Raw genomic sequence first — 14,887 nt, forward strand, 5'->3', positions numbered from 1 at the left:
TGTGTTGCTTCTTACGAACTTCTTCTTTGCTTCCTGTAATCCAAGTCCGTGATCATGCGATCGAGCTAGGAAAATCTGTTGAACAAATCGAAGATAAATGGATAAGACCTCTACATACTACAATGCTTCAACAGTGGAAATATCCCTACGACAAAAAGAACAATACCTGGGTCAGAACCCAGGTTAGATTAGGAATTTAGGATGGTGCGGAGAGCAATTTGTAGATGGGAAGCATGAAAATTTGAGTATAGAAAACAACGCTATCGCAACATTAATATTCTCAATCGGAAGCATACAAATCTGGACATGTAATTACCACAAAAATTAGTTGATAATTCAGCAACTTTGTGTATATACCAAATTGATATGAAAAAATGAATCAACTAGGGGAGATGAGACGAGGTGAAGACCGATTTCTTACAGATTAACGATGGTCGTTATCATTGGAACAAGGGACATCTATGGCTGCCACCTTCAACATCATGCCACAGTTGGTGTCGTTGTTGAGGGCCTGAGTAGACGAAGTGGGAGCAAAATTACACTCAGATCAAAACTAAAGCAAATCATAACAATTAATTAAAAATGGATGAAAGACTAGATGAATCTGACCATAGTTCGGCTGGGTGCATACCAATACCAGCGGCCGACGCCTAGGATGCGCACACATCTTCCTTGCCTAGCCAAAATGGCGCACCAGTGCGGTGGAAGTGATAGTGATGGGGTAGGGTCTAGTGATGGACTGGAGCAGCGATGGGGTTTACCAGCTCAATGGTGAGATCAGGGAACGACGAAGCACACAGGGGCGGGATGCCGCATCATCGACGTGGATGAGTTGTAGTCGTCGCAGATTTTTTTTTGTGGGGAGCGATGGTGGCGGAGGTAGCCGTCGTGGCGAGCTCGTGGATGAGTTTGTGGCATCAGACTACTGACAATTCCCATTCTATCAGACTACTCGCAGACCGTTAGATAAGAAGCATGGCATCCGTCCGATCTGCTGATTTAGGCCCAAACGATTAGTTATGGCCACTAATAGAGTGTTTCCAAACTGCTCCCGTAACCCACACTCGGTTAGTACTAGTTTCCTTACGGCCGACAGTCTCCGCTAATTACGTTTTGTTTCCTAACTGCTTCTGAAATCCACGTCAGATCGTGTTGGTTTGTTGCTTCGCAACACAAACCAATGCCACATCTCATTTGGTCTAGTAGTACGAAAAAATGTTTCTAACATAACAGGTTGCAGCCAACGCAACGAAATCATATTACGGTGACTCAACAATTTGTGTCTATGAGGACTGAAATTGCATCTGGTTAACAATTTTCTTGATCAAAGTATTTTTTAATCAAATTGCTTCTAAGGAAATAGATATGTGCTTCCATTGAAGGGAAAATATATTTCCATCTCGTGATTATACGTGCTCTAATACAAAATGGTGATGTGATTCGAAAGAGCCAGACATGTGCTTTTGACCAGTGGAGACCATGCTTTCCATGTCGAGATGTGTTTCAAGATGAACAAACTACCATATGCTTAGAATATGCTTCCACGACGAAGAACAACATCGGGTTCCACAACATGATCTTCAAGCATGCAGGGACCTCACATCTTGCACCAATGCCATATGGAGCACAAAGTTGGGTGAGAGAGGTACGATGATGACGAGGCATAGTTTTCTAGAACAAATGTTTAAGATGTGCATTGCTTCCATCTCATGTAGGCATGCTTCAGAGGGACGTTACATCAGCAATCATCTATATTTCCGACAATAGCTGTTCGTGCTTCTTTGTTTCTAGAATTTGCATCATATTTCCTACTACAATATTGCATTGTTGCATACTAAGCCAATAAGCAAATGGCTGCAATAATGATTTTACATGCTTCCTGGCCATTATAATAGATCTTATTTCCACACACACAAAATACACATTTCAGTTGGTCATATCGGACATGTTTGCATTGCTTCTGCTACTTGTTTCCTGATCAGCTATTTAGAGTTTCATTCCCCCAATATATTGCATCCTTTATACAATACTGCTACAAGAACAATGATTAATTCTTACAAAAGATCTGATTGGCAAATGGCAATAGCACGGTGGATGAAACTCCTAGGATACATCCACCCTTGGGCAAGCACGATGGCAAGGACATTCTACGCTGCACGCAGTATATCTGACACCTTACAACAGTGCCTGGTTAATCTCGGCTTGTATGCATTCAGCGCATTACAACACAATCAGGGTTATGCTGAAAACAAAGAAGCATCAATGGAATCTAGTGTGGCAAAAATTATGTATAATAGCATTCAGTGAGAAAGGTGGAAGCACACACTTAAGTGATTGATGCAAAATAAATATATCATTGAAAGAAGCAAAATGTTTGCACAATAAATTTACTAGCAGTAGCAGCACTCTCAATGCTTGAAACACACATTAGTAGTGGTAAATGCATACACTAGTACTTGATAATGATTGAAGTAAAATATTTGTATGATACAAAGTAGCACACACTTACAATGGTTGAAGCAAAAAATCATTACGATAGATGCATAGCATTTAGAAATTTCAGTAGGAAGCATGGTTGGTAGGGAAAAAATAGCCTCATTTTATTAGACATATATGTAAGGCACACTTGAATCATTATAATTTGATTGCTAATAAGATCATATACATAATATAAGGCTGTGCATGACGAATAAATTATGAGGTAAACTCTCGGCAAGTATGAACATAGGATGTTGCCGAAACACATCTACGATGCTTAGGAAGCACGGATATTTGGAAATGTCAATTTCTTGCAATCTCAAGATCAATAACAGAGAGTAAAGGAAAATAGAAGCATGGCTAGAATGCCACAAATTCTACGCAGTGAAGCCGGATTATGATGCATCTTAAGCATGGATGTTTGGAAGCATCATATTCATAAAGTACAGAACGTACCTTGTAAATTGTCTAAGCACAAAATTTGAATTTTAGAATTACCAATGCTTTGCATCAATGTGTGAGTGCACATCATAAGGAGTAAAGCAAGATATTGACATACACTAACCTCAGAACACGTTTATGCTAGTAACCAACAAGCAAACCAGGAATAACTAGGAATCAATAGGAGTTGATCCAAAACCTAGGTCAGACAAGGATGGGATGGGGGAATCCTAATATACTCCACTCGTGCTGGCCTTGCTCCTACACCGAGATGGCAATCCGGCGAGGTGGACGGAAGGACACAACTGCAGGTGGAACAGGGGTCGATCCTGGAGAAGATAAACATGACGGCGAGGGATGTTGCGATGTGTCGGTGAGCATGTCGTGGGCCAGTCGTCGGGCGGCCGGCTGACAGGACGACACACCGACGAGGTCGAGTGGATGTCGTAGAGGGTCACCTTAGGAACTCATGTTGGGGGAGAGAACCGGGGCGGCAGCGAGAATGGCGAGCTCGGGATGAGCAGCGACGGGCCGGAGAGATGGCTCAGTTGATTTGGCCGATTAATTAGGGGACAGGGAGAGATTATGGGGACGTGGGGCCAGCAATCGAACAATTTGCAGTGGGCTCCTCGCGAAGTCTTTACACATTGCTCAGCCGTGAGATAAAATACGAATGGACGACATAGGACTGATCTGAAGAATGTAGCGCGTCGGACGTCTGGACATAAGTGTTTCCCTAATAAGAGGGCGACTAAGACTTTAAGAGCATGGTTAATAGTATAGCCAACAATCGGCTATATGAAGTTGCCATGTCACTTGTAGCTAACCTAATAGCCCACTCATACAATACTTACACGTACTAGTATACTATACAATTAATACATGGCCCACTTTTTCCTCTCACAAAGGGTGTTGGAGCTCGTGCTAGAGCCGTCTGTAAGCTTGTACATAGCCCGCTTCTCTTATCTCTCCTCTCCTCTCTCCTCCACCTAGACATAAATCTGACATGGCATCTCTTATAGCCCGCCTACGTCATCCTATTGTACTTGCTCTAAATATAGCTTCCCACAAAAAATTTATATATAGCTGGGTGGTCTTGGGACTCATAAACTTGAAACCATACATAACAGAGCATCCTCATCTATATTTATCTCTAAGAAACTAAAATCAACTCTATCTTTAGCTAATTGATGATGTGCATACTTAGATTGCAATGCCTAAAATGATATATCAGGGTATAAGTAGTTTTAATTAAAAAGTATATATAAGTTGTTTTCTTACATAGAAAATAAATTGGACAACATAATTTTTGGTCCCTATTAATAAGTTACGCGTGAAGGACAGTCAACCAGCTATGACACGTGGCACAAGCTGGTAGGTCGCGGTGAGAAATCATTTGGATTTTTAGATGAAGTGTGAATTATTTTTTAAATGTATTTTTTTTAGATAGAGGTGAGGACTTCTGGTATTTTCTAAATTGACGGTTATGCAAAGTGGCACTCGCTGGTAGGCTACGGTGGTATTTTCTTCTTCTTTTTTTACTTCTTTTATTAGATGAAAGTTGAGGATTTTTTTTCTAAGATGTTTTTTAGACGAAGGTGAAAATTCTATATATTATTTTAAATGAAAACGTGGGGACAGCTTTCTCTGGAGGGGGCGCCAACTAGTAAAGTACCAAGCGCCGTCACGGTCCGGTGGTTAGCTGCTCTAAAGCAAAAGAGACACTCCCTCCCCCCTCCCTCTCGGTCGCTCCCGCTCGCCACCACCACCGCCTCGCAGCTCCAAACCCTAGTCCCAATTCCCAAACCCCAGCGTTAATGTCCATGGAGAACCCCGGGCCGCTCCCCCCTGCCATCACCCCTCCCATGGCTCCCCTCCCCGTCCACCCGCCCATCGCTCCCATCCCCATCCCCGTCCCACCCTCCACATCCGCCGCTGCGGACGATGACGAGGTCGACTACGAGGTCTCCGACGACCACCGCGCCGCGCGGGAGCGCCACGAGCGCGCCGTACAGGAGCTCCTGCAGCGTCGACGCGCCTACGCCATGGCCGTGCCCACCAACGACTCCGCCGTGCGCGCGCGCCTCCGCCGTCTCGGCGAGCCCATCACGCTCTTCGGCGAGCGCGAGATGGAGCGCCGCGACCGCCTACGCGCACTCATGGTCCGCCTCGAGGCCGACGGCCAGTTCGACCGCCTCCTCCGCGTGCAGGAGGACGAGCAGGGAGCCCCGGGCGACGACGACGACATGGAGCAGATCCAGTACCCTTTCTTCACTGAGGGGACCAACCAACTGCTCCAGGCGCGCGTTGATATAGCTATGTACTCACTGCCCCGCGCTAAGGCCAGGGTCGACAGGGCCAAGCGCCGCCTCGCTGACCTCGACGAGGACCCCGAGGCAGAGGCCGACCTTGTTGTCAAGCAGGCGGGGGACTTCGTGCTTGAGTGCAGCGAGATTGGAGATGACCGCCCGCTCACCGGCTGCTCCTTCTCCCGCGATGCCTCAATGCTCGCCACAAGGTACGTCTTCAAAATAACAGATATCTGAAAATGCATTGTTTGCTTGTGTATGAGACGAATAGTGAGGAATGCTTGCCTAAAGCTGTACACCACATTATTATAGTCTTATTTGGGCTCAGTTCTTAATTTCGGTTTGGCTATTGCGATTGAGCATATATAGTCTAGTGAGTAAGATTTCTTGTATGTTAGGTTTTTAATGACTGAAAACAATCTGAATCGATGCTTATCATAACAGATGCCCATGTTTCTTCAATTTTTTGTGCATTTATCCATACATATTTGCTTGAGCACTTCATCAGTGATAACTGCCAACTGCTTTCGTAGCCAGCCAGGTTTAGCTTGCACACGTTTAAAGATTGCATTTTTATTTCACCATGAAGAGATATGGGATGAATTTGATGCTATTGCAACAAAATGTTGGTATATGATAGTTTCTGAGCTAAATTAATGCCAGTCCTTTTTCTATTAGTATAACTAGAAATTTTAGTGTTCAATATGACAGCACTGTCTAGAAGTCAGGACCAGAGTTTCTTCTTTTCCTGGTAAACAAAGGTTGGTATTCTGCATATTAGTTAGGCCCATTTTAGGTGGACTGCTGTCTTGGCAATGTGTGGAGCATTTATCCTAGCAGCACGGACTGCATCTCCATTATACTCAGATTATAAATACTTAATTGGATTTGATAAATTGCGAGAGTTCTTGCTCACACTCACACCAAATAAGACTGGTAAACGTAAGATGCACAACTGAGTCTATGTTAGTATTTCATTGTTAGCAATGTCATGTGCAATTAGTTGTTCGTCAGCACCTAATCCCCTTTTCTTCCTTCCTAGTAAAAATAACTATTTGTTCCTCTTGGTTCTGCAGCTCCTGGAGCGGGATACTCAAAGTATGGAGCATGCCACAGATAACTAAAATTGCAACCCTGAAAGGTCATACAGAACGTGCAACTGATGTTGCCTTCTCTCCAGTTGATAACTGCTTAGCGACAGCCTCAGCTGATAAAACTGCCAAATTATGGAACAGTGATGGGTCACTCCTAATGTCTTTTGATGGCCACCTGGATCGTCTTGCTCGCGTTGCTTTTCATCCATCTGGAAAGTACCTTGGTACAGCTAGCTTTGACAAGACCTGGAGATTGTGGGACATCAATACTGGAACTGAACTTCTGCTCCAAGAGGGACATAGCAGAAGTGTATATGGTGTTAGTTTTCATCCAGATGGTTCTTTAGCTGCATCTTGTGGGCTTGATGCGAATGCTCGAGTTTGGGATCTAAGGTCAGGAAGATTGTACTGTACCCTCATTGGACATGTGAAACCTGTAAGTTAACAGCATGGATACTTCTCAAGTGCCTTACTTGCTCTGTGGTCTCTGTATCCGACTATCTGTTGTGGAATATATTTCCTTTTTGAAACTGACATGATTCTATTTTCTCTCTCAGGTCCTAGGAGTCGGCTTCTCCCCTAATGGTCATCTAGTTGCAACTGCAAGCGAAGACAATTTCTGTCGAATATGGGATTTGAGGACCAGACAAATGTTATATTCTATACCGGCACATAAGAGTCTCATCTCGCATGTGAAATTTGAACCCCAGGAGGGTTATTATTTAGCGACATCTTCCTATGACACTAAAGCAGCGGTATGCATCATACGCAATTTTGGATGAAATAACCCCCCCCCCCCCCCCCCCTTCTCTCCCTACTTAGCTCACTCATCTTAAATATTTTTCCAGCTATGGTCAACTCGGGATTACAAACCAATTAAATGCTTGGCAGGCCATGAGTCAAAGGTTACTAGTCTGGATATTAGTGGAGGTAACCATTTGCTTAAGCACCTACACTTCTTTGTGTGCAGAATTATTTGTGTGGTGCATTCTTCGAGAATAACTAATTTAGTCCTTTCTTTATCTTGTCACACTAAGAAACAAGTCGGATCATTCACATTCACATCTTTTACTGTTCACTTGTTTCTTTATTTACAGCACAACAATTACATAGTGCACTCTAGATTGTCTTATACTAGTAGGACTTTCTTTTTTCTGAACCAGCAGCCGTTATTTAGTGAAAACGGCTAAACTAAGATTCTAAGATTGACCATCTTTCTTGTTAGAGTACGTAATGGGTCTAATGGGCCTGGGCTGGTGGTATAGGCCGTTAGTCTTAGGGTTAATTAGAGATGAGGGTCGCTTGCTTAGGGGTCAAGCAAGCCTTGCTTGGGAGTCAAGTAAACCTCTCTATATAATGAGAGGAGATGTATCAATCTAATTAAGCAAGAATTAAGAAGGAAATCCCTTCCCTCTTGCCCGGCCGTGGGCAAAAAGGCCCCCGGCCGGCCCTCTCGCGCCCTCCTAGCAGCGCCATAACAATTTGGTATCAGCTAGCTTCGGTTCGATCATGTCTTCACCGCCGCCCAGCCCGTCTCTTCCGCTGCCGGTCACCTCGTCGCCTCCGGCGACCATCACAACCGTCGTCCCGCTCCTGCCCGCGTCGGGATCCTCCGTCGTGCCCGCCCCCGCAGTCCTCACCCCGGAGGAGGTGTCCGGGGCGCTGCGGGACCTAACCCAGGTGGTCCAAGAGATCCGCCTGTTCTTGGCCGGGTCCTACGGGCCGCACCCGGCTGCGCCGCCCATCGCCGCCGTGGTTGCCGTGGCAGCCGCCGCACTAGGCGGCCTCCGCCGCGCTCGCCGGGCCGCTGCAGCAGCCGCTGCAGCTGCCATCCACCGCCACCACCGCCCCGCCCTGGTTGCAGTGGCAGCAGCCGCCGCTGCTGCCCTAGGGCGTCCTTGCCGGGCCGCAGCAGCAGCCGCTGCAGCTGCCATCCACCGCCACCACCGCCCTGCCCTGGCTGCAATGGCAGCCGCCGCTCCTGGCGGCCTCTGCCGCGCTCGGCGCTCCACTGCAGCAGCCAGCGCTGGTCAGCTTCGGCCCCACATCGATCGCGCCGGCAGGAGTCCCGATCCATCAGATCGAGTTCCCGCCATTGCCATCAACGCTTCCCCAGGGCGTCCCCATCCAGCAGATCAAGTTCCCGCCGTCGCCATCACCGTTTCCGGCTTGGATCACTACCCGTCACGTGTCGGCGGCGGTGAGGCTGCAGGCTGCTGCGCGCGGCCTCCTAGCGCGTCGACGTGTGCGGGAGATGCGTGGTCTGCAGCTGCCGCTCCTCCCAGCCGCGCTTCGCTGCGCAAAGGATCTCGCTCTCGTCCGCTGCATCGGGGATTTTGGGCATATTGTTTTCCCCGCGGGCAGCGACCTTCGAGTCTGCGACATCGGCGGTTGGGGGGGCACACCCTTCCTCATCATTCTCCATCGCAATACCTTCACTCTTCTTTGTGCGGTGCAGATCAAGAGCCGTCCGGCGGGGAGAAGGCAGGGTGTCACCGACAGGAGCGCATCGCGTAGCACCACTGCATTCCGCCGGCCGCCGCGAGGGCGCCTCTGCTGGTCGCTCTTGCGACCACTTTCAGGTGGCCATACACATGCACTCCTTTTGTCCAGATGGTGTCCATGGGATCCAGGTGGCTGTTCACGTGCACGTCACGTCCGACGTGCGGATGGTGTTTTTTTGTTAAGGGGTCCAAAATAAAGCGTCCCAGTTCATTTCATGTTGAGAGTAATAAAACAAGTCGAGATGTAAAAGGCTTGTTTTTAGGTGTTGGGTTTGTGTTGCGTCGAGTCATGGTTATAAGTTGGTTAGGCTGCAGCTCGAGGACAAGCTGCATGTCCAGGTGGGGTGTAGTGTTAGAGTACGTAATGGGTCTAATGGGCCTGGGCTGGCGGTATAGCCCGTTAGTCTTAGGGTTAATTAGAGATAAGGGTCGCTTGCTTAGGGGTCAAGTAAGCCTTGCTTGGGAGTCAAGTAAACCTCTCTATATAAAGAGAGAAAATGTATCAATCTAATTAAGCAAGAATTAAGAAGGAAATCCCTTCCCTCTTGCCCGGCCGTGGGCAAAAAGGCCCCCGGCCGGCCCTCTCGCGCCCTCTTTCTAGCAGCGCCATAACATTTCTTTGAATAGTTAAGCTGCAAGATGTACCACCTCATAAAATGCATGACACCCGTTACTCTTCCTCTTGTTTTCCTTCAATTGTTATTATTTGAATGTGTGACCTTTATACTTCTACTAATTCTAATCATCCACAATATTATGGTCCTGTCATTTGATTATTCATGCTTGGTGGTGCACTGCTCCCTTTGCCTCTGTTGATTGTGTTCCTTTCCATCGCGGCAATTCTTCTATGACATATTTGGTGAAAATATCACCCTTCTGGACTGTTTATTGTTGATATGAAAATGTTTTGAACAATATTGATAGGTTCTATAGTTAATAAAGTTAATTTTTGTCTACTATACAAGAGATTGACTTCGTAGTATTGTGTTCACTTGCCAAGCTCCAACCAAAGCATCAAACTAAACATCTAATTAATGGTTTATCTATATGATATGTGCAGATGGACAACAGATTGTGACTGTTTCACATGATAGAACTATAAAGATCTGGTCATGCAGAGGCACAGCGCGGGATAATGAGATGGAGTTGGATTAAGGCATTGATTCCACTTGCTGGAAACAGGCTGTGCTAGTCTTGTCCTTTCGCTGATCTGTCGGTCCAATCTCTTTACATTCGATGATGCTATTTTACTGCGTCTATAACCCTTAACCCTTGTGCACAATCTTGACAAATGTACCTCATAAGTACTCCCTCCGTCCCATAATATAAGAGTGTTTTTTACACTACACTAGTGTAAAAAACGCTCTTATATTATGGGACAGAGGGAGTATTTCTTAAGATTTTGGACTCGATATAGTTCTTTAAAACAAATGGGCTTTCTGGCAAAAACATGAAGTTCTTAAGTTTGGAAGAAGTATATGGCGCATCCATGTAATTTTCATACTTGTAAAATGTACTATTTTCATGATGTACGCTTGCCGCAAATAGAAACCGGAGTGCAGTTGCAACTTGCAATGTACTACTTGAAAAGTAATCCAAAATAAGGCTGTTTTTTAGTAGGACCCCCTTTATTTAACCCAATGATAAGTGCCACACGTAATTCAAATTATTACTGCCACATGTGTGGCACAAAGCGTTCAGGCCCTAAACGTACGTTACAACTAAAGTTGCCATTTGAGAAGAAAAAACAAACCAAAAATAATAATAATTGGAAAAGCTCGACAACTAGAGTTGCCATCCTTGTATCACTAAATAAAGAAAAAACAAACCAATAATAATAATAATATAAAAAGCTGGACAACTAAAGTTGCCATCCTTGTATCACTAAATTTCTCATAAAAAATATTTGGAGTTGCCATGTGTTCATGTCTACCATATGTGTGACACTTATTAAGCCCTTATTTAAAATTCAACAACGTCATCCATATATAAATAATGTTTGGGGAATGTTCGGAGCTTTGGCTATTTGTTTCGAGGGCCAAAAGAAGTCTGCTGGTGCACTTGATCTGAAGGTGATCTTGAGTTCGGGGAGTCGCACGTGGCACAATTTTTCTGTTCTCATCTTCGTGTTTTCAGTAATGGCAATCGATGTACTTTGGGTCCTGGCCCATGCGTAGGAGTTCAATGGGCTTAGGGCATGTATAATGATTGATAAAATAGTTTTATCTTAAATCTTGCATGTAATTTAGAGATGGCAAAAAGACATATCTATAATGAGTCATCTTTTAGCCTTATCTTCAATAACTAGCTATTTCTAAAAATATGATGAGACATATTGTACTAAGAGATCTTTTTTGTCTTCTCTTAAATAAGAGAAGACAAGCCTTTTTTTTATGATTTCTCTCTTCTCCACCTCTTCATTTAGTCACCCACCGTCACTACACTTGAGGCCTGCCTGAAATACGGTCACTGCACTTGAGGCCTACCTGAAATACGGTCTCTTCTAAAAAAAAAATCTGAAATACAGTCAGTTTAAGAGTGGGCCAAAAAACTTGGTCAAACAGTTCCCTTTCGTCGGTAAAAAAAAACCCAAACTTGGAGGCGTACTTTCGGAACCTGTCGGTAAATGCCCCTGAAATCTGGACGATGCCGCACAACCTCGTGATCAAGGAATATTTAATACAAGAACATTACACAATCGGTCTTGCTATATACTCCCTCCTTTCCAGTTTATAGGGCTCAATTCAAAAATCTCACCAACCAAGGTAGGTGGTGAGTGGTGGAATACTTTTTATAGTTTGCAAAAGCACCTAATTAATGCTCCTGTTTTTCTCAAAAAATTATGTTTATCAATGCATTAATTGCAATACATGCATGCATGCATAAAGTACATGCATTGGTCAATTTTCTCTTAATACTTGCATGCAATGATTTAATGCACCTTGAAATTTGAACATGTGATGGGAAACAACCAAATTAAGCCTTATAAAATGGAAAAAGTAAAATTTTGAGATAAGCCCTATAAACCGGAAAGGAGGGAGTATACATTATTAGTACCTGGTGTAATACAACGGAATAAATGGCCCACACGTTGCTATACATAATCAATACATGGTGTAATACAACGACATTAATGACCCACATCGGATATTAGGCTGATGTGGGCCATTAATTTGGGGGTGGCAATGAGACGGTGTCCATCCGGATTTTTTCATGCGTCGGTTGTGCGTCCAACGCATGGCGCATCTCGTCCGCGTACTTTTTTTCGCCTCATTTCTTATATTACTTCATCAATGTTTTTTGATACATTAGAATACATTCAATAAATCTTGACCAGAACAGTAAGATCAAAGAAAACACGAACCACAAGAAGACATTTCAAAAGACGTCCAATATTCGTTACTGCTCCCAGTAGTTGGATTAGTATCTTCCCGGTGTCTTCATTGTTGAACTGCGATTCTCGATCTTGCATACTTCTTTCTTCTTCAAGTCTAAAGAAGTAGACGTTGCTTCTATGCATCTAGTCTCATCTCTAGCCTCTATTCTAGCATCAAGTGCACGGACATCTATGAAATTTCGTTCTATCAATAGATTGATGTATTCTTCTCCCCAATACCAAAAGTTGCATCCATCCTACACATTTTTTTGAGTATAAGCAAAGAGCTATCCAAAATGCACCGAATCCAGGAGCACAACCGAAGCTAAACTAGCACATACCACATCGTTTTTGCACTTAAAGAACACTCATCCGGGATGTTCTGGCGTTGTAGACACACGACACATGACCTTCCGGACAGTCCTCGCACTTTATGAGCGGCAACGGTGCACCGATGAGCCTTTGGGCTAGCACCGAGCCCAGACAACGGATGCTGGTGTATTTGCCGGCGAACCAGCGACGGGGTAGACCCGAGCAGCTAGAGGCAGAGTCAATACCTGCATGCGGCCTGGGGGCGTTGCCGGGGCTGTGCGATCCGGTACCCGGGTAGTCCATGGGACGGCGCGGCCTCCGGCAGCCGTACCGTGCTCAAATACGGCCGGATCCGCTCCAAATCTGGCGGCAGGATGCGCTTAAATCAGGCAGCCAGGGGTTGGAAAGCTCGGGATGTCGAGAAAATGAGGATTGCGACAATGGGAGGGGGCGAGCGCACTGCCGTGCTGGACAACGACACGGCCGAGAAAAATGACGGCGATGACGTCTAGGGGCGGGAGAGGAGTGGGGCGAGGGTGCGACTGGAGTGGGGGGAATAGATAAAGGGGCGCCTGTGTCCCTGACGAGCGGGCCAGGGGAGGACATGGGCACGCGTCGCGCCTGTCCGCGCGTGTCCATTTCGACACAAACGCAGCCCAAAGTTGGGCCAGGAATGGATCGAAAGCGGACCGAAAACGGATATTGGTCCGGTTCCTCCCACGCATCGGGGCACATTTTCTGTTTGTTTACCTCCAAACGGACACGACCGGACCATTTGGGGTCGTGCGTTGGAGTTGCCCTAACGTACACACACGTGCACGTGGTGAACTGGTGATGATAATAATGCGTGAGAAACTGAGTGGGCATCAAGTGAAGCTTCGCATCCATCCGTCCATCCATGGATCCATCATTGCATGTGTTGATGCAGAGCATCCCATGGTCATCCCCATGGATACTACCCCAACTACCCAAGCACCAAGTGGACCCATGACAAGAGCTCGCTCTTGCGCTATTCAATCCGAGGTGACATCTCTCCTACTTGAGTTCCCCATACATTTGAGTGAGACATGGCTGCTGCCTAAGTCAGAAACACTATGTGTAATCAGGTACAACACACAAGCTACGACACCGAGAGCCGAGGAAGAAGGATCAGGCGCCAACTCTCTGTTTAGCCCGGAACCTTCGGCCACCCCGGAACTTCCGGTCTCCGACGACCTAGACGAACCCGGGCGTGCCAACTCTCTGGTTAGCCCAGACCCGGCCCGGACCTTCCGGCCGCCGGAACATTCGGCCTGCCGGACCTTCCGCACCCCGGACCGCAGCCTCACTCACGCCGTGCCAACTTCCGGCCACCCCGGAACTTCCGGCCCTGCATGCGCGCAGTGACTTGGGCCGAGGCCCATCTACCCTTTCGCCCCGCAGACTATAAATACTCTTCTTCTACCTACCTTTTAGGGTTAGCATAGGTTTAGCTCATTTGAGACATAGAGATTTGCTCATCCACTTGATACCTTCTCCTTCAGAGTTCACGACCTCTACGGAGAAGATCCCCCAAGTGGATTCAAGACCCCATCACGGGAAGACCCCTCAAGACCTCCTCACTGAGAAGACCTTTTGTATCGTCCTTTGTTGCGTTTGAATCATGTATCACTCATATTGTTCAAGGATCTAGCACATGTGTGATCGTTTTCCATTGATTTGAGTGTTTCCTCTCGCCCCCTTTGTGTTTTCCCCCTCGTGTTCTTCATATTCTTAGCATGATCCGCTCCAATCGTGAAAGATCAGGCATCTAGGGTTCTACCCTACATCATCCTTGTATCATGAGCCACGTTGATCATGATTTTGGAGTCTCTCCCTTTGTTTTCTAGCCTAATTTTGCCCTCTTTTGTCCCAATTTTGAAAATCCCACAAAAGTAGCCCTCCCAATTTTTTTGTGATTTGTTGGTTTTGATGAAGTTTTGTTGGATTTGGTCCGTGGATTTAGTGTGTAACTCGTAGATCTAGCTTCCCCATCCGTCTTCACACCAGAAATTTTCTTTTTTCCCCTTCTAATTTGGGCTTTTCTCCTAGTTTTTCCGCCCAAATCCCCAATCTGAAATTTCCCTGTTCATCTATTTTCGCGATCCCCGAAACTTCTGGCCCTGCCCGGACCTTTTTGCCACCCGGGAACTTCCGGACCCTGGACCTTCCGTCTTCCCCGGAAAGTCCGACCTAGACTGAAAGTCTGCGCATCCTCAACTGCTTCCGCTACTTCACCAACTTTGACTAAGGTGCAGCGGCATCTTCGCCAACATACTGAAGACCGTGCACTATGACATCGACGACTCATTCTCATCGTCCAACTACGAATTCGCCATCAACAACAATCACATT

General features: G+C 46.1%; 1 protein-coding gene across 3 annotated transcripts; it reads left to right on the top strand.

Moving 5' to 3' along the window:
* The first annotated feature begins 4,617 nt into the window (after positions 1–4,617).
* On the top strand, positions 4,618–10,442 carry LOC109786569 (U4/U6 small nuclear ribonucleoprotein PRP4-like protein). Of its 3 annotated transcripts, XR_005754189.3 has the most exons (6): positions 4,622–5,437; positions 6,305–6,758; positions 6,880–7,077; positions 7,171–7,252; positions 9,887–10,129; positions 10,213–10,442. XR_005754189.3 is itself a non-coding variant. In XM_020345144.4 (5 exons), exons 1-5 carry the CDS (start codon positions 4,737–4,739, stop codon positions 9,979–9,981), a joined length of 1,530 nt encoding a protein of 509 aa, XP_020200733.1. In that variant the 5' UTR covers positions 4,618–4,736; the 3' UTR covers positions 9,982–10,442. The 3 variants fall into 3 exon arrangements, 2 of the variants coding, with proteins under 2 accessions (XP_020200733.1, XP_020200739.1); XM_020345144.4 differs by having other exon boundaries at positions 4,618–5,437; positions 9,887–10,442; XM_020345150.4 differs by lacking the exons at positions 9,887–10,129; positions 10,213–10,442 and adding an exon at positions 8,781–9,360 and having other exon boundaries at positions 4,631–5,437.
* The last annotated feature ends 4,445 nt before the right edge of the window (positions 10,443–14,887 follow it).

This window comes from Aegilops tauschii, chromosome 4, assembly GCF_002575655.3.
Source record: "Aegilops tauschii subsp. strangulata cultivar AL8/78 chromosome 4, Aet v6.0, whole genome shotgun sequence".
NCBI lineage: Eukaryota > Viridiplantae > Streptophyta > Magnoliopsida > Poales > Poaceae > Aegilops > Aegilops tauschii.

Bases quoted from the DNA above. Each gene is read 5' to 3' on its own strand.
- LOC109786569 (XM_020345144.4), top strand. From the start codon at position 4,737: ATGTCCATGGAGAACCCCGGGCCGCTCCCCCCTGCCATCACCCCTCCC. The intron at 5,438-6,304 runs GTACGTCTTCAA...TTGGTTCTGCAG, and splicing joins GCCTCAATGCTCGCCACAAG to CTCCTGGAGCGGGATACTCA. The intron at 7,078-7,170 runs GTATGCATCATA...ATATTTTTCCAG, and splicing joins CCTATGACACTAAAGCAGCG to CTATGGTCAACTCGGGATTA.